This window comes from Chironomus tepperi, unplaced genomic scaffold, assembly GCF_022539635.2.
Source record: "Chironomus tepperi strain 1889 unplaced genomic scaffold, CSIRO-AGI_Ctep_v1 contig_12, whole genome shotgun sequence".
NCBI lineage: Eukaryota > Metazoa > Arthropoda > Insecta > Diptera > Chironomidae > Chironomus > Chironomus tepperi.
In genome coordinates, this window is record NW_027226134.1 from 1606842 (window position 1) to 1625299 (window position 18458).

An 18458-nucleotide genomic window follows, 5' to 3' on the forward strand; every position below is an offset into this window, starting at 1 on the left:
CCATGAACGAGTCTGCAAAGCGGTAATAGGATTTGATTTTGCATCACTTGTCAAGGAAATCGACACAAAATTTTCTTTGATGACTGAAAATTCAATTTTCTCATCTGTAAAAAAATTAGGCAAGGTCATAAATGCACGTGAACGACCTAAGAACTCTTGGAAGGAAGCTGTCGATAGAGATAGTATTGCGCGTGGTAACGGAAATTGGGAGGTGAAAGTCAGCGATAGAGCCAGCGTCAGGTACCGACTAAAGAAGGCCATGCATCACAACTGATCTATACGACCAGCGGAGTCAGCAAGTAAGTAAGGGGCCGTTCACTTATTACGTTCGCTTTTTAGGGAGGTCTGCTATTTTGTAACAGGCTAAACAGGGGGGGGGGGGTGCAAGGGGGGTCTAGAAATTCGTTTTTTTTGCGTAACGTAATAAGTGAAGGTCATAAATGAGTTGACAACCAGGAATTATTTTTCATATTTTTTATTAAATTTATTCCAAACATAACTTTATTAAAACATATCACAGTTTCATAATAAAGGTCTATAATATTAAATTTTGAATTTTGATAGAAACAAAAATATTTAAATTAATGTTATTAAAAGTTTTTTTTTGGTATGCATGTAATATCCATCGATGGTAACGACAAAATAACATTTTTTTTCCTTAAAAATAGCTTAACATTCTGTCTTCCGCCTCAGGAATGAGTGGCGAAGGACTCGATAAACAAATTTGAGGTTGTAGTAAAAAGGATCCTTGAATATTGCGTCCTATTATGTTCTTTACGGAAATCATTAGACAACCCAAAAATTCACTTCGTCTGCAAAGAAATAACAAAAAATATTCATAAATATATAATCTCTATGTCATAGATGTATCACAACTATCATGATACAAAATATATTTTTAAATTTTAAAAAACCGTTATACTTACTTTAAATGTCTGTTCCTATGCCACACGGCTATTTGAACATATTTAGCATAGTCGGTTATGCCATTGATTTCAAAGTTGAATTTGTGATCAAAAACGGGACAAGTTGAATTTTTATGGACAGCTGTTCTTTGGTATATATTTTGATTGCAGACGGTGTTTAGCGGAACTAGTGCGCACTTTACATATGCGTGGATTTTGGATTCGTCTGTTCTTTGGAGGTTTTTGCATCTTTTAACTGTGGATTTTGGAAATGGAAATTGACATTAGTTTAAATTTTTAGAGGAATTTTGGATGAAAATTTGATGGAAAAATTGGAAATAATTCAAATTTGAGGACATGGACTCGAAAATTAAGGATTCTTAAAGGGTATCTCAATCTACTGAGTATTCTGACTTAGAAATGTCCTAAAGGACGCTGACCTAGGGAATGACCCTCTTTTTGGGATGCACCCAAGTCTTGAATACTCAATACAGCTAATACTCAATCTTAGTCCGCAATTTTACTTCCAATTTTCCCAACAATCATCAATAAAGCAACAGATTTGTGGCAACACATTACCACACTCACCGTGAATTGAAATCTTCTTCTTATTCTCATCGCAAGTCGTTGCCAGTTCCAACGACCCCTTCATCAGTAAATTCTTAGCAAACTTGGTTTGTGAGGCATAAGATGCTGACGATGATGATGAATTGGAAGCAACAGATGATCTCTTGAATTTTTCACTAATTTCGTCATAATTTGCTGATGAAAAACTCAAGCATTTTTGAATTGTTGAGTCATGATGGACATTCTCCTTGTTAGCCTTGTCACTGTCACTCAACTTTTTCCGATTCTTATTCTCATTGCTTGTGTTCTTCCTTCGTACAGCATTTTGTCTCTTTAGATGGCAGGATTCGTCATTTTTTAAGTCTACAGTCTCAACGATGTCAGTCTTTTGAGGTGTTTTCTCTCTCACTTCTCGTTCATTCTTAGCTGCATCGTCAGCAATGATCAATGTACGTTCAGCTGCTTGTGCAATTTTACTTGCTGACAACAACTTTTCGATACTTTTCTGTTCCATATTGTCACAATCGATGCTGAGTGGTTTAACAAAGTTGGAATTACGATCACGTTGGGTATGGACAGGCTGCTTTGGGACATTGACTTTAGTTTTTGGAAAACATTGCTTAAACTTCTTTCCATGCCTTGCACTTGCCAGAATATCATCAATCATTTGTTGTAGTGTCGTGTCACCAACTTCCGATGAATTTAGTGACGGCTCAGAATCTGACAGACTTGAAATTGATGTCAATTGAATTTTATTGTCAGGAAACTTCCTTACAGTCAATGGCGTGGATAATGGTGATGATGTTGTTGCCATTTCAGGCTTAAATTCATATGACATGTCAAGTGCATCAAATTTTAATCTCTTGCATGGAATTTCATCATTATTGTCATAACTATTTATACTACAATTCAGCACCGCTTGTCTCTTATTAATAATTGGATTATGTTGAGCTGCTTTCATGATTAATGATGTTGGTGAATATTCGATATCAAATGATGGCAATGTTGGTGCATAATTTTGTTGAAAAATCACAGTCGGAGGTTCCTTAAAGAAAATATCTTTACTTGTTGCCATTGATATTGGTGACATTGTTGGCGATGCTATTCTAACTTTCTCTGATTGTGCTATCACATGATGCTTTCGTTTGAATGTTTTATGGAAATTACTACTGTCATTTAATGGCGTTGAACTTTGTCGATTTTGGATCCTCCTTACTGGTGTCAATTCTCCATTATTTTCCTTATCATTACTATTATAATTATTATTATTATTATTATTGCTATTTTGGAAATTGCCTAGCGATCGTCTTCGAATATTTCTATTATTTCTATGATTATCAGTCAGTCCATCACCCATTGACCTTCGACTATGAATTTTTCTAATTCCATTATTATTATTATTTTCTGCATTGTCGTCATACACACTCAGTGCATCGTCAGTGAGACGTTTTTTAACCGTCCACTTTAACATTTTTTTTACTTCTTCACTTCCGTGTCTTTCAATTGCTGCTTTCTGAAATGACAAAAGAAAAGAAAAATGTAAATGGATGTCCTGTCTTTGATTTCCTAAAAGCGATAAAGATGTAATTGTAAATATTTGTAGAAATGAGGGTTGGTCAAGAGACACAAAGGAAATCAAAACATGATGAAAATAAAATTATATCCTTTAAGGAAATTGGATGTCTGAGGACACAACTTCTATGTCTGTCCATACATCATAATCATGAATATTAATTCCCAGCAGTAATCAATATAATTTCCAAAAAAAACTTGTTGAGAAAGTCATTCGACTGTAAAATATCCAAAAAAACTTCCCTTAAGGCTTAAAAAGTATGTCCATGGATTCATTCTCATGACGAACTTGCTTCTGTTCATAATTGGCTGAAGTTGAAGACATGCATTATTACACATTAAATGTGCTTAAAATATCATTAAATATCAAAACACGCAAGCTAAATGTCCATTATGAATAAGGAATAGGAAGGAATTAAGAATAAGAACAAGACACGACTTACAAGATGAGAATTTTTTTAATTAATGTCTTAAAAGTAATATTCAACGCTGCGATGGTTTTGGAAGGAAATGAAGGTAGAAAATGTAACTAATTTTCAATTTTTTTTTCTTGTGAATTAGATTTTTTTTTGGTCTTAATTGATTTAAGACGTTGATGATGTTTCATGAGGTATGATTTTTTGATGAGCGAATGGATTTCTGAGGAATTGATGGAGGGGTCATTAATTAGTGACGTTGAAGACGAAGAAATGTGGTCGTTGATTTAAAGGTGTGTGAATCATAATTTATTGAAAGAAAGAGCTGCCTACAGACGTTCTTTAAATGTGGCAATGGGCCTCCGTGCGCCCCAACCAAGGAAGTAAGTAAGTAAGAATCATAATTTGAGATTCAGTTTCTCCTTTTAGACGTTTTCTGAGAATTGTACAGGGCATTTATCAATGATATGTGCTATTAAGGACTAAATACGTGATCTATGAATTTAAAAGAGCCTGATAAATGACTCTATGCCTGATTTTAGACCCCAGCAGGCAAAAAACGTGCTCTCAACTGCAGAGTATGCTGAAAACGACGATTGCTAACATGCTCAATTAGTATATTTGACTCATAAAGCTCTCAAGAGCATCCTCTTTACCTGGTAGACTGACATTCCATATTCCATCAGACATCATTTACTAACGACCTCTAAAATTCAGTTTCTAACTAACTTCCGATTGTTTCTATTTTAATTAAGATTTTTGAACACCTTGCGACTTGTTTCGTGATTCAGATTTCATGTTTTGAAAATACAATTTTCTTAAATTATGCTTTAATTTGATATTAAGCTATTAGATAGGGAAAGGAAGAACATGGAACGTTGAACAACATGTGCTTGTTTAGTTTAGAGAGTAGAGCGACTTCAACGACTGGAATTTTAGATGTAGTTGAGTCAAATTTTCTATTCAAAAGTTGAGTCGGTATCGAGCTCTGCTAAACTGTTTTGTACAAAAGTGTTAGACTTATTATATTATAAGCGACATATTAATTATGGGCGATATCTGAGGGAGGCCATGGATCATAGTTGATTTGTACGGCCAGCGAAGTAAGTAAGTAAATTAGACTTATTAAGGCAATGTCAATCATTAGGGAGTTTTAAAACATTCTACAGTGTAACGTAATTTCTAATGACTCCATTTGACTCCATACAAGTCCAATTTCTTTGAAGCTATTGCTAATCTGTCTCTTAGAGAGAGGCTGTTGATAGAGACGATGAAGCATTTGCTATTGGTAATTGGCAAAGGCAGTCAGCAATAGCGCAAGTTTTTGACGTCAACTCAGAGAGGACATGGGGTCACAGATGATCTTTACAGCAAGCGAAGTAAGTAAGCATGTACTGCTAAGCTGTCATTACATTTTCCCGAGCAGTGAACTGCATTGTTGTCATAAAAACGTCGATATTAGCCGTTACTATATCAACAGGGCTACTTCGCGTCTTACCGTTAATACGACGTACCTGGTGAACATGTTGCACAGATCGGGTATATTTTAATCCTTTTCATACAAAGCACCGCTCAAAGTACAACTCGAAATAAAGTGCCAATCAACTCAATTTCAGCTGTCTAATCCATCCAATAATTCAATCAAATTTGACCTCTAATATTAAGCATGTGCCAGAAATTACCTTATAAATTCTCAAGATCCACAAAAACATTCCTAATTCCAAAACTTCAAGCTATTCAGCACCTCCCATGAAACATCTTCGATAAAAAAAATATCCCAATTCATTCATTTATGTTTACTCGACTTAATTTGTCAATAATATGTTCCTTAATAAAAACCCAATAATATAAAAATTTTCAACAATAAATTAGTTAACGCAAAGATCTTCAAGGCTCTTAAGTCGCACCACTTATTTATGACTCATTCCTTTTAATGCTTTTCCGATGCACATTTTATTATTATTAAATTTAGTCTGCTCGTTCTGCACCTGTTTTTTCGTTACATTTTTTTAGTGTTGTTGCTGCTTGTTCTTAAAAAAGGAAATAGAATTTATTTACAGGCGTTAAATGTCGACATCGAATCATGCTGGCTGGCAAAAAAAAATGGAACAAAAATCGAACATGTGGAAAATAAATAAAAAAAAAAAAGTCAAACAGTCACTAATTATTTGTTTACTGACTGTATATATGCACAGGAGTATCGCGATGCAGCATAAGCAACATAAGTGCTATCAATTCTCAATGAATATTAATTGTTGTTTACCATCATAACTTTCACTCGTGGATTTCTCTTTAGTGGATGGAACCAGATGGCCTTAAAATTATTATGTAAAGCAATTGACTGATGACACAATTGAGCTGAACGTTATAAATTGTTTCATGTCACGAGCGTCATCAACAGAAAGTATTGGAAATTAATGAAACATTTCAAGTGAACAGCAACTGTATCCAGAAAAAATTATGTCCATGAATTATTCATGATTCAGTTCCATTTTGATGAATGTAAATGCAATGGACATATGGTACACAAATTATACAATATCGTGCATTAACATACCCTCAGGTATGTCCAGCATTCAACTGAACAATCATCGTTATCTTAAGTGTCAATCGTGCAAAAAGTCAAGTCACATGCAAAAAATTTATGGCACTGCCAATTTCTGCATATTATTAATAAATGCTCTAAAAGAACCGCAAAAATGGTAGCACACGGCCTATTCAATCATCAATTATGAGGGTTGAATGCCAACCTTTGTTTCTCATTTGTCATTTGTGGTTTTGTACTTAAATTCGAATTCAATTAAAGTTATCAAAAGAACAGAAACAGGAACACGGGGTTGAAATTATCAGCATTCACTTTACGGTTAATCTCGATAATTTTCCATGGCATATACCGTAATTGCATGTATTTTTTTTTGTTCCTTTTTTTGATGTTTAACTGCGATAACTTTTCTCCTTTTTTTGGTTTACTTTTTCAAATAAGGGATCTCCGTAGCTCTCGTGCTTTGACCCGCATATGGCACGTAATAAAAAAAAAAGTATAAAGAGAAATGCGTTTTTGAGTAACATGACTACATGGGTTGATTATTCGATATGGTCAGCAATTCGGTGCATTTCATAATCATAAAATTATAATAAATTTTAAATGCCTTTTGTATCCAGTTCCAATTTATGTCCTACAACTATTTTTAGTGGTTTTTTCGGGCAATTGTGGAAATTTTTGCTATTTAATATGGTTTGCTGGCCTGTCTGTTAGTCCGGTCATCAGGTTGTCCGTCAATCTTTTAGGAATTTCGTATGTCCGTCAGTCTGTCCGTCAGTCTGTCCGTCAGTCTGTCCGTCAGTCTGTCCGTCAGTCTGTCCGTCAGTCTGTCCGTCAGTCTGTCCGTCAGTCTGTCCGTCAGTCTGTCCGTCAGTCTGTCCGTCAGTCTGTCCGTCAGTCTGTCCGTCAGTCTGTCCGTCAGTCTGTCCGTCAGTCTGTCCGTCAGTCTGTCCGTCAGTTTGTCCGTCAGTCAATGCTTTCTTCAGTTTGTCCGACAATCTGTCCGACAGTCTGTTTGTGAGTCAATCTATCTTTTTTGATAGTTCTTCATGCAAATTATGAATGGAACTTGTTGGTAGAGAGGCAACAGTCAAGCCAGTAAGCAAAAAATGCGCTTTAGTCACTCAAAAGTAACAAAATTTACTAAACATGCTTTTTTATCCTGACCGAAAAAAAACAAGAATCTATTAAAAATTTATGGAATTGCGCGATTTCCAGTTGGTTTCCATAGAAATGCAATTGTGCAATAATAATTCAAACTGCTCGACTTTTAAACGATTCACCATTGTTGGGTGTTTTGCTGTACAATTCGTAATTTCTAAAGAATTAAAGAAGAAGAAAAAAAATCCAAGCAGAGCCTTTTCAAATTAAACATTTTTTTTGCTTCTTGCCATTGTCAGATTTAATTTAAGAAAAACATTTCATTCAATCGTAGTCGTATGGCTGTTTATTTTCGACTACCTGGAATAACGTAATTTTTATTATTATTATTTTCTCTCGACACATATATCCATAAGGATATGGAAGTAATTGTTTTTGTCTCTCACTCTCTCAATATTCTTGTGTGACTTGAATGAAATTGCTTCATACGTCTTCCAGACCAGAAGTCTAAGGCCAGGTGCTCACAATCATCGTCTGCAGTTGCTTTTTAAATTATTATTATTCTTATTATTTTCTTTCTTTTTTTCTTCTTCTTATTTTGATTCCTCATGTCCTTGTAAGTCACAACTACTCTTATAGGGAAATGATACGGCCTTTTTACGTTACACTATATTGAATAACTCAATATCATGCTATTTAAATTCTGCACATAGCTTTAACCCTTTCCAACTTATTTTACAATTTTTTGCAATTGAAATTGGAATAAAATAAAAAAAAATTGTTCAGTTATTCCTGTAAAATTAGCAACTAGTTTTTCGTCCATATCTTGATATTCTCGAGAGACTCGTTGAGTTATCTCACAGACAAAAGGATTGCAGATCTATAAAAAATGAGCAGTATAAAAAAGAGTATCAAAATACCGCTTGATGGATTAAAGACAGCTGTGAATCGATCAAAAAAAAGCATATTTTTTTGATGGTTAAAAAATGTACATCAGATATAAGAACATTGTATCGATTTTTGATCCAATTTACTCTAACAATCTCATGGGTAATAATTCTATCTTTTTGATTCCTTTGTGTTATGCTGTATGTCTTACAAAACCGAAAAAGAAATTTTTTTTCATCATCATCGTCTTTTTTTGTGCTGAAAATCTCATTATTATTTTTTATGAACTGATGCCTTTATGAATGAATGAATGATCGATGATCCATCAACATTTTTTGTTCTTTTTATGATACTTTGAAGTTCTTTCTTTTTTTGCGGAGGTCGTTTACTTGGGATTTATTTTTGTTGGATGTAATGTGGTTTGACTGGTTGAGTTGATGGGATATTGTATGGGAATGGACTTAGTTGTTGTTCAAAGGTACTCAAAATGTATATTACGACATACCAGAGGTTTATGCAAGACTCAGAAACTAAGATGAGAGTGGACTCTTTGGGTCTAAGAAGAGCTTGAAGTGGAATCATATTTTGGATTGAAAAGTCGACTTTAGTCAACTCAAAATCATGTACAGATCAATGATCATGGCCTCTCGTAGATGTCGCCTATAACGAGTTCTACCAAAGTCAACTCAAAATCATGTAAAATTCAATTAGACTTCGAGTTCTGGGTCTAAATCAAAGGGATTACTTCTTTACGATGCTAAGATACGAAAGAATCGTCACCAGAAGAAGTCTCCCGTTCAAGAAGCTAATCTGTACAGTACAACATAATCACTAGGGAACCGTTACATCGTCGTATCAACGATAAGATGCAAAATAGTCCAGACGACACCATAAATGCTGATTTTGATCCATTTTAATGACGTGAGTTTTGCTGTATTTTGCCACTCAGGTTACTTGAAATGTCCAGGTCAACTATAGGTCTAGCTCAGAGATCGAAGTCGCTTAGGTCGGCGGCTAAAAATCGGCTTAGCTAAGTCGTTTTTTAGCCGGCTAAAATTTCCGCTTAGCTAAGTCGCCGCTGACTAAAAAAATCATCGGATTCGATCTCTGGACTAGCTTTATGTTTAAGAAACTTCAAAAGTATTCTATAGGAAGTACTCCATAGTATTTCAGACAATATTCTAATAGCTCAGCATCCCAGTCAACGTCCTTACAACAACATCATCCAAAAAATGCTCTAATATCATCACCCAATCCCATATCAAAACTCAATCTCATTGTTCCTATTTTTTCCAGTTGAAGACTTTTTTCTGCTTATTTCATTTCATTTGTAAACTTATACTTTTTCACACAAAAATTCGATATCAAAAGAAGAGAAGAAAAAAAAAAATCTCATTTAATTTCTGCATATTCGATTAGTTCTAAAATTTATTATTCTTACACATGCAGTCACTTGAAAAGCGGTTTGAAAATGATCTCTTTTTTGAATAGACCTTCAAACCCCTCGAAGGTATTTAATATCGCATATATGAGAGATGCTGATACAGAAAATGTATTTTAAAATTCATTACAATTCAGTAAACTTTTAAAAATTGTTGGCAATTATCTATGCAATTGTGATTCCATTGAGTTTCTACTTTCTTTAAAACTCAAAATTCAATTTTCAAACAACGACAAAAAAAAAATAAATAATACAAGATGCAGAAAAAGGAAAAAATTTATGCATGCATGAAGTAATTGCCTCATATATATGCGTATGTCTATACATATATTGTTACACTTATTACCATTAACAATGTTATATTCAATTTAAAAGCAATTGTTACAGAACAAAAAATGCAGATTTTGCAAATTAAAAGGCGGGAGACATAAGATGAGGTGAGAAGAAGAGGAAACGAGTGGTGAAGATGGCAACAAAAGGATAAAGAATAAGAAGAAAGTTTTTTCAATTTTTTTTTTCGTTACCCTCCAAAAATTTCAGTTCCAAAAATGTTGTTGTATCTCTTTCTTGTTATTGTAACTCGATTTAGTGACCTTGATGGATTTTCAAAGGAATTCGCTATTGTCACTAACTGGTTTGAAATGTACGAAATTTTGTGAATATTCTTGTCTGAATCTTCGTCCTTTAAGGAGGGGTAGTTTGGGTATGATGTCCATAATTTTTGATGAAACATTGGATGTCTTTTAAAGAGACTATTTATAGACATAGTGTAGCATTTACTTACTAACTTCACTGGTCGTACAAATCAAGTATGATCCATTGCATCCCTCAGTCGGCGCCTGAAGCTAGCTCTATCGCTTGCTACTACTTGTCAATTTCAAATTAGTAACAGCGTAGCATTTGGTATTATTAATTGGAAAAGCGCAGCTAACAATGGAACTAGACTCAATCGCTATCTAAGGGAGGCCATGAATCACACTTGACTTGTAGATCCAGCGAAGTATGTAGGTTAGTAAGTAATTGGATTTATAGTTGTGATAAGCACGAAAAAGAGATAAAAATGAATAATTTGAGGCAAAGATGATGCACTCGAGTGAACAGGCTATTTTAGGTTTGGCTAGTCTAGGGAATCTAGACGACATTAATCATCTTTAGAACTAGACATAGATAGATAATAATGAAGATGAATTTCAGCGTTATGATGTGTAACTTCACGAAGCGAAGATCCGGAAGCAATCGGAATTTTGATTGTAGAACTAGACTTGCAACTAGAATTCGTTCAAAACTACAGGTCTGCAGCATTGTTGCTAAATATCCGAATATCACAAATTGGTAAATCTATCAAAAATCTAGCTCTAATCTAGCTTAATGTAAATCCGACACCATGACAGAGTTACATCGTCGTATTACTAGATTTTGAATCGATTAGTCAACATGTGCTTTTCAGAATAAGGTTATGTCGACAACTGCAAGACTGAGCATTTAAATGCAGGAAATTCATGCTTGCATTTCTTAACTGAGCTTTCCTTATAGCCAGTCAAATCAAAAATCAGTCCACTAAAGATAAGATGCACATAAATTCCAACTCCATAATGTCCATAACTCCCAATCATCCCCAGCTAAGCACAATTTCATGAGCAACTTCTCATAATAAAGACAACATTCAACACATATCCACACACCAATTCCTTAAACGAGAGCAAAACACACACAATCATGTCTCAGAAAAAAGAGAGAGACTGAAAATTGTACAAAGAACTTTAATGAAGGAACAGGAATCAAACACCTGGACGAGGACATCGACTGCAAAAATTTACACTCGGTTTTTCGGTTCAATCTCTTCATCCTCAACAAGAAATTTTGCGCAAAAATAATTTTGTAAAGAAAAAAAAAGGAAAGAAATGAAAAATTGCACAATTGTTTCCATAAAAATAGAAACTTGTCAATAGAAAGGAAGAGAAAGAAGAAATCAATGGATATATATTTATGTGTTGCTATATTTAGGGGACATTTTCCCTTTTCCCAAATGTAACAATTTCTTACAAAGATAAACAAAAATAAGGAAGCATCGTTTTCCTGTCCATTGTTTCCCGTACACAAGAAATGCATTTTTTTTGTTCCTTTAAGATGATGACAAAAATAGATTTTACGCTCCGATTAAGGAATTCGTCCCCTAGTCGACCAGTAGCTGGACATTGACAAAAGTATACACAAAGGTGAATGTTTGTAAATTTTTCTTGTGTCTATCTCCTTAATCCCATCAAAATTGCATTTCATGTTGACTTTTGAGTACATCATAAAAATAATTCAAATTTTAATATTCTTTCCTCGTTCCTGTATACAAGTGGACAATAATAAACATGAGATTTATTTTATGGGCGTCAAAGTGCGCGGCGAGTGTAATTTGATGCCTGAAACGGTGGCTAGAGTAAATGAAGTAGAAAAGCAAATATGACTTGAGGGGTCTTTAAAAGACGGTGGAAAAAGGAAATTTGAATAAAATATAAATTATATTGTGGAAGGACCTTTCATTAACCCCTTAGTCATTACTTTCTATTTTTCTTTTACATTTGATATGGGACGGGATGCATCCTTTTATGCTAATACAAACAATTTTTCTTTTAATGACCATTTCTCATAACTCTTTCTCCATCTTACAATCATATACAAATAAATTGTTACAATATTAAGGCATGAATAGAAAAAAAAAAGGTCGAATTTGTTTTTCAGGCGTAACATAAACATTTGTAATAAGAGATTCATTTGCAAGGATTAGAGGTTGTTCTTTCAAAGGCTTGACACTTTCTTTTTTTCATGCTTTTTTGTTGTTGTAGCTCTCCTTCGGGGCGAGATTACTTCTTATTCTTCTATTATATTTTCTCGGCCTTTTTCCTTTTGTAAATAAGGAATTGAAAATAGTTTTTTATTTACTTTTGTAACGCAAAATAAACATTGTATCAACCCCTTCTGGTTTTGATGATAAGATCTCGAATTAATGACCTTTGTCATGGATTTACGTTTTCTTTAAATGTTTTTGTTTGGTCTTATCATCGGCCATATGCTCATCACTTACATTTTAATGGTTTTTCGAATATTATATATACCTCAATAATATTATATACCTCAATATTCGACACTGTTGAGTTTATTAAAGGAATATAATAAACGTATCCACAATGTCAGGGATGTAGTTGGGTCAGACACTTAAAAATAGTAATTTTTACAATTTTTGATGATTGTCTGATTATTGTTGGGAATTTTTGGATGGGATCTTGAGTCATGCATTGTGGTTTAAAGAGCTAGAACTGTATTTTGATGGATTTATGGCTCTAAATCAATGGTGGACAAACTTTTAATTTTCGTGGCACACCTTGGAGGTAAGCGTAGATGGAAACTGCAAACGTTTTAGGATTCATGTGATTTCCAATAATTTTTGGTGACACTAGTGTGTCGAAGCACAGAAGTTGCTCACTCCAAATTGAGTATGCAGTAGTATTTAGTAGATTGGTGCTCATCAAAGTATTGTACATACGGCTCAAAGTTGTACATAGCTTAAAGTTGACTCAGATATTGAATGGAAAAGTCAATTTGAGTCAACTTCGTGCTTAGATTACAATTAGAAGCGATAGGCGTTCCCTAGTTAGTGGTTGACACTAACAAGATGACACAACTAGCTCACATACTCAGCCGTCATTTAAACAGCTCGCTATGTAAGGACATGCAATTTGTAAGAGGTAATCAACCAAGTTATCTCGTGTAGGATTTGAACTTGAGTACTTAAAACTTACTGATGCATGTGTTAGTCTCTGAGATATTAAAAAAAAAAAACCTTTAGCTATTCAGATCATTAAGATCGGCGCTGTGCTAGGGCGATTCTGAGATAGCTAAGGATCTGGAAATAATTCAAAATATTAGAAATTTCTCTCTCTCCTCACTCATTAAACTATCAATAGCAATGAAATGCATATAAATGCGCTATGGACCTTAAGGTCTGAACAGCTAATGTTTTTTTTATTAGAAACATGAACTATTCATCACTTCTGAACACTTTCTTTAGACGCTGTCGATATTAAAGGCTATCAAAGAGGATTTGAGGATTTTGATGACACTAGATGTAGTAATAAATTCACAGTTGGAAGTTGTCTCGGAATGTTGTACGCAAAGTGAACAGTCCTTAATTAAATAAACAAATACATAATTAAATTCCTAAATATCCTTGCCTCCCTTCCATCAACTCCACCCCTGCCACACACACATAAGACACATATTACATGCAATGTCTAAGACAGTAAATGATATTTTCATGGTTACGTGTTTTATGATGCATTAAGATGGTGAAAGGATATGACATGATCCGTTGATTAAAAAAAAAAATATGAACTAAAAGACATATTCAATGTAAAGGAATTAGAAATTCAAATTAGATTTTCACATTTTTTGTGTCAGGGTTATTGTCCCATGAAGGAATTCCTATACTGCTGCTGTTATACGTTATAAATATGTTAAAGTAACCATAAGTTCTCTTATGCATTTTTTTAATATGGGTTGCAGGACTTGTTGTGACATATATATGATAAATTAAAGTCTATCCTTTCTTTTCATTTGTTACATTTCCCAGTATTGCGGTGTCTTGACGAAAAACCATCAAACATTGTGAGATTTATTACCTGAGATGCTGAATATCTTGAGAATGTTTTTTAAGAGCACTTAATACTCTTTACTTAATTATTTCTTAAACGTAAATCTAGTTCATCATTTACCGGTTCTTGTTCCAATTTTTTTACTTCAAGATTTTAATACAAGGATGATCAGTCTTGATCCTTTGAAGACAATTAACTAAAGATTGAGATGCAAGTATACAAACACGTAAATTCTTATTGTCATGTCTTCCTTAATCCTTACTCGAACTAGTTTTTTTTGCACAAAAATCTGCTCTTAATCTTCTCCTTTCGGCATTTTTTTAACCCTTAATCTTACTTATTCCATGCAGATGCATGAGAAAATGTGCAATTACTTCGATTCGATTTGCTACGAATTTAAATTAGTCTTTAAACCTTCTTTTCTTAGTCTATTTATTCCTTTATAGATTCGTCAATTTTTTTGAAAGCATAATGAAGCATGCAGAATTATTCTGATGTCAATTGATATCAATTTTATGCAATTCAAACTCATCTAAATTTCACCCCTTTCATATTGTCATCAACAACATTGTCGTGCATGTATATGTGCATGCATTGCTCACTCTTTCGTCAAACTCCTTTCATTTCATTATTATTCAACTGTTAATGCCATTGGAATTGCCAACAAACTCCTTTTCATATATGAAAATACATTAAAGCCTATAATATATTGAATTATTATTTTTGGAAGTTCTGTTGGAATCAACATTTTTGCTTGCTCGATTTGTTGATGTGATTTTATGATAATAAGGGCAAGAAGCTTATTTTTAATTCCTAGTAATAATATCAGACTATAATTGCCGATAAAATTTAGGATTAGAGGTAATAATATTAAATTCAATTTATGTCCTCTCCTGCTTACTATGTGCCTATATACATGCGCACCGTTGAGTTTAAATAAACATAAATATTATTTTTATTATTCCCGAAATTCATGCCATCGCAATATTTTAAGAGATTTTCGCGGATTCTTATTTATTATGTTTATTTTGTGCACTGTGCTTATATCCCCGACCATCCTGAACTGGTAATTACATGCCATCTGCCATTCTGTCTCATTTTTGATGATCATAATCAATTTAGAGTGGACTATCCCATAAGAATAATATTTTTGGTCATTTCCAACAATTCACCAGCATATCAAGTCATGATGAATTAAAATCAGTCACAATGAAAACAATAGGAAGCAGCATGAATTGAGTCATGTTTCATGTTCCATCATGTTCCAAACCACCGACACCCTTTCTATATTCACACATCATTCGCATATGGGATCGGTGCTGTTTTTGTATATTTTTGTGATTGCATTGGCAAACACAGGCACTGAATGACTGGAAAATTGGTAAAAGTAAATTCGCAATGGGTGGTAATTTTGTGAAAAATGACATGTTGGTAATTTCTCTTTTTGATATCAGAATGAACCACGAGCTCAAGTTAAGCCATGTGAATTTAATTAAAAGTTGATGAATGGAATTGAAAGTCCTTAAAACCAGATCTCAATTATTTATGGACGTTAAATATCATGCAGAGATGATTATCTGATTATAAATTCAGTGTTTAACCAAAGAAAATTTTTTAAATATTTTATATCCCTCCCCTCACCAAAAAAGTATCAAATAATCATAATAGTCAAAGACTTACCTACCCACAGTTATAGTCTATTTTTTCGTATAACGAGTTAATCCAAAAATTATATATTATTTTGCAATTCTTTTGTGCATGCACGCAAAGTCAAAAAAATGAGTTTTTTTTTTTGTTAATTTTTCACAATTTTTAAATTTTAATTTTAATTTTTATAAATTTAATTAGCCACAGTTTTTCAGTTTCTATAATTTGTGCACATTAATTAATAATAATTATACAAATTTTTAGTTCCTTCTTATTCTTAACTGCACTTCCTCTTGCATCCGTAAATGTTGAGAGTAAATTTTCAACTGAAATGTGCAAGAATGTTTTGTGCTGTCTAAAAATTGAAATTCTGAGAGAGAATTATGGTCGGGGTGAGAGCGTGAGAGGCACCAACACATACAAGCATGTAAGTCCTGTATGTATGACTTACCAGGTAACTCAATATTTGCTCTACTTTATAATCTCTTCCATTTTTAAACCAAAAAATTTCAAAAATTTAATTAATTGAACAAACTTTATTTTGGGATTAATGTGAAATTTCCAGCAGAGTTACTTCGTGACAAATTGATTTCCTTTATCGATCGACTTTAATCTCTGCTATAATAGTAAGGCAAGCAACCCTTACCAAAATTTTTGTAATCTCAGTGCGAAAAAAAGAAAAATTTTCTTTTCAAGTTTTGCGTCTGTACTTTAAAATGTAACATGCTACATGTTCCTTTCAATAAATGCAAAAAAGAGCGATTAAATGGCAACAATTGCCGCATTATGAATAATAAAAAAGTCGCTTGCGTGGAAAAAGTCAAATGAAATTTAAATTTTATGAATGACATATTTTTTATATGATTTATTCACTTTCCCTTTCATCAGTTTGCAGTCTCGCAGTTGTCAACGTTTAGCCCGAACAATACAATAAATTGAATAATGCAGTGGTAATATTCACATGACGGGGATATTTTTGTAAATGACTTTTGATATTGATTTGGTGGAATTTAAATTAATGATGATGTTGGGAAAGGATGGAATCTATTTAATGGGAAGGTGGGGTTAAGGGGTATGCTTTGCAAATGGATAGTTAATGTGAAATTATATTGCCAATTTGCATCAGATTCTGCATTCTGAAAATTTAATTTGAATTGATCTAGATCCGATATAGCCGGCTTCAGTAACCGACTAAGGCCATGGTTCACACTTGTTCTGTACGGCCAGCGAAGTAAGTATGCAAGTAGGTCTAAACGGAACAAATTAGAAATATCTTAAGGCATATTTGAAGAGCTCTCTTTGGATTGTCTTGATCTTGATCCTGTTTCAATTTCGAGAAGTCGCGACATCGACCCGAAAGGTACTCGGCGTGAAAGGTTGGAAAATGTTTCAAGTCTGGCCAACTCTGACTTCGAATCCAATCCGGTCTCATGCTGGTCAATTTCACGACTTTTATTCCGAATCCCTTTTGAATGGAATCAAGACTCAGACAATCATCTGAAACCAATTTTTGGAGTTGCGCTAGGGTGTTTCGCGACTAATCGTTGTATAAAGGAATGAGGGATCAGATCCATCCTTTAATGACGCTTTTATCAGCTTATTGTCTTTAGTCTACAAGGGAGGCTATGAGCCGTGTTTCCACTGTATATGTCTCTACATGACAACCTCGACTCAATCGTGATTTAGTCATACATAAATCAGTAATAATTAGTAAGAATTTCAGAATTGGATCTTCCGTGGCTCTCACTCCAAGACAGAGCCCGAAGTCGACTGCGAGTTTGCATGAATAAACTATAGCGACGATCAGGAGGGAGGTAGGGAGTCTACTGATCGTTCTGCCTTTAAATGGACATTTCAAGTCGATTCAGATTTTGCATTGAAAGTCAACTCGAATCCATATAAAATTCAAGTCGTTCAACTAACTTCACTCAAATAGTCATGAAAAAACGTCCATATTTTATGATAAACCGTCAAATTTTTCAAATCATTCAGGATTCAGTCACATACAGGTTCACATTTCCAAGTCAAAATGACTCATTTCAATCAAAAATATTCCTAAAACAGCTACAGCTTAGAGCCAAATGTCAAATACCTAAAAAAACTACAATTCGTCAACCCAACTCATGTAGCTCGGGATTATATCTCACTGTGAATGCATTGGCATGTAAATTTATTCATTGTCGCATTAATGCAATGATTTATAAAAAATCACATTTTGATGGACATTTTTTTTATTCACTCATCAGCGACTGTTTATTGTTTGTGCGTAATTTAATGGAAATGAAACTCCGCATTGGACACGTGGTAACTTTACTGTTGCTGAATAGAGTAAAAAAAATCACTGAGCTGATTAAACGCTGACGAGTACGAGGGATGATAATCATATAATTGATGGTTCATTCATTAAATTGTCGTTTTAGTCGACAAGTCTATTAACTCTTTTCAAAATTCATAGAATTTTTTGGTTCTGTTCCTGTTCCCCCTTTCACATGTCAGCGTCACATAAATTAAATTCTCAAAAATTTTCCTCGATTTTTTTGACTATCAAAAAACTGTTAAAATGGCAAACAAAAAAAAATATCTTTTTTCAAGGCACAAAAAGCAAGTAAGAAGAGATATTGAGATAAATTAGAGGGCAGATGCTTTTTCGTACAAAAATTTCTTCTTATTCTTGAAGACACGAGAGAAGAAATGTTGGAATATAAAAAAAAGACGACTCACATCCCCTACCCAGAAACA

General features: G+C 33.7%; 1 protein-coding gene across 2 annotated transcripts; it reads right to left on the minus strand.

Moving 5' to 3' along the window:
• Positions 1-616: 616 nt before the first annotated feature.
• On the minus strand, positions 617-15883 carry LOC139088718 (synaptotagmin-like protein 2). 2 transcript variants are annotated; one of them, XM_070637993.1, is made up of 4 exons: positions 15753-15883; positions 1494-2985; positions 927-1161; positions 617-812 (listed from the first exon to the last, which is right to left on the minus strand). In XM_070637993.1, the coding sequence occupies exons 2-4, from the start codon at positions 2941-2943 to the stop codon at positions 659-661; spliced, it is 1839 nt and encodes a 612-aa protein (XP_070494094.1). In that variant the 5' UTR covers positions 2944-2985; positions 15753-15883; the 3' UTR covers positions 617-658. The 2 variants fall into 2 exon arrangements, with proteins under 2 accessions (XP_070494094.1, XP_070494085.1); XM_070637984.1 differs by having other exon boundaries at positions 15757-15873.
• Positions 15884-18458: the final 2575 nt, after the last annotated feature.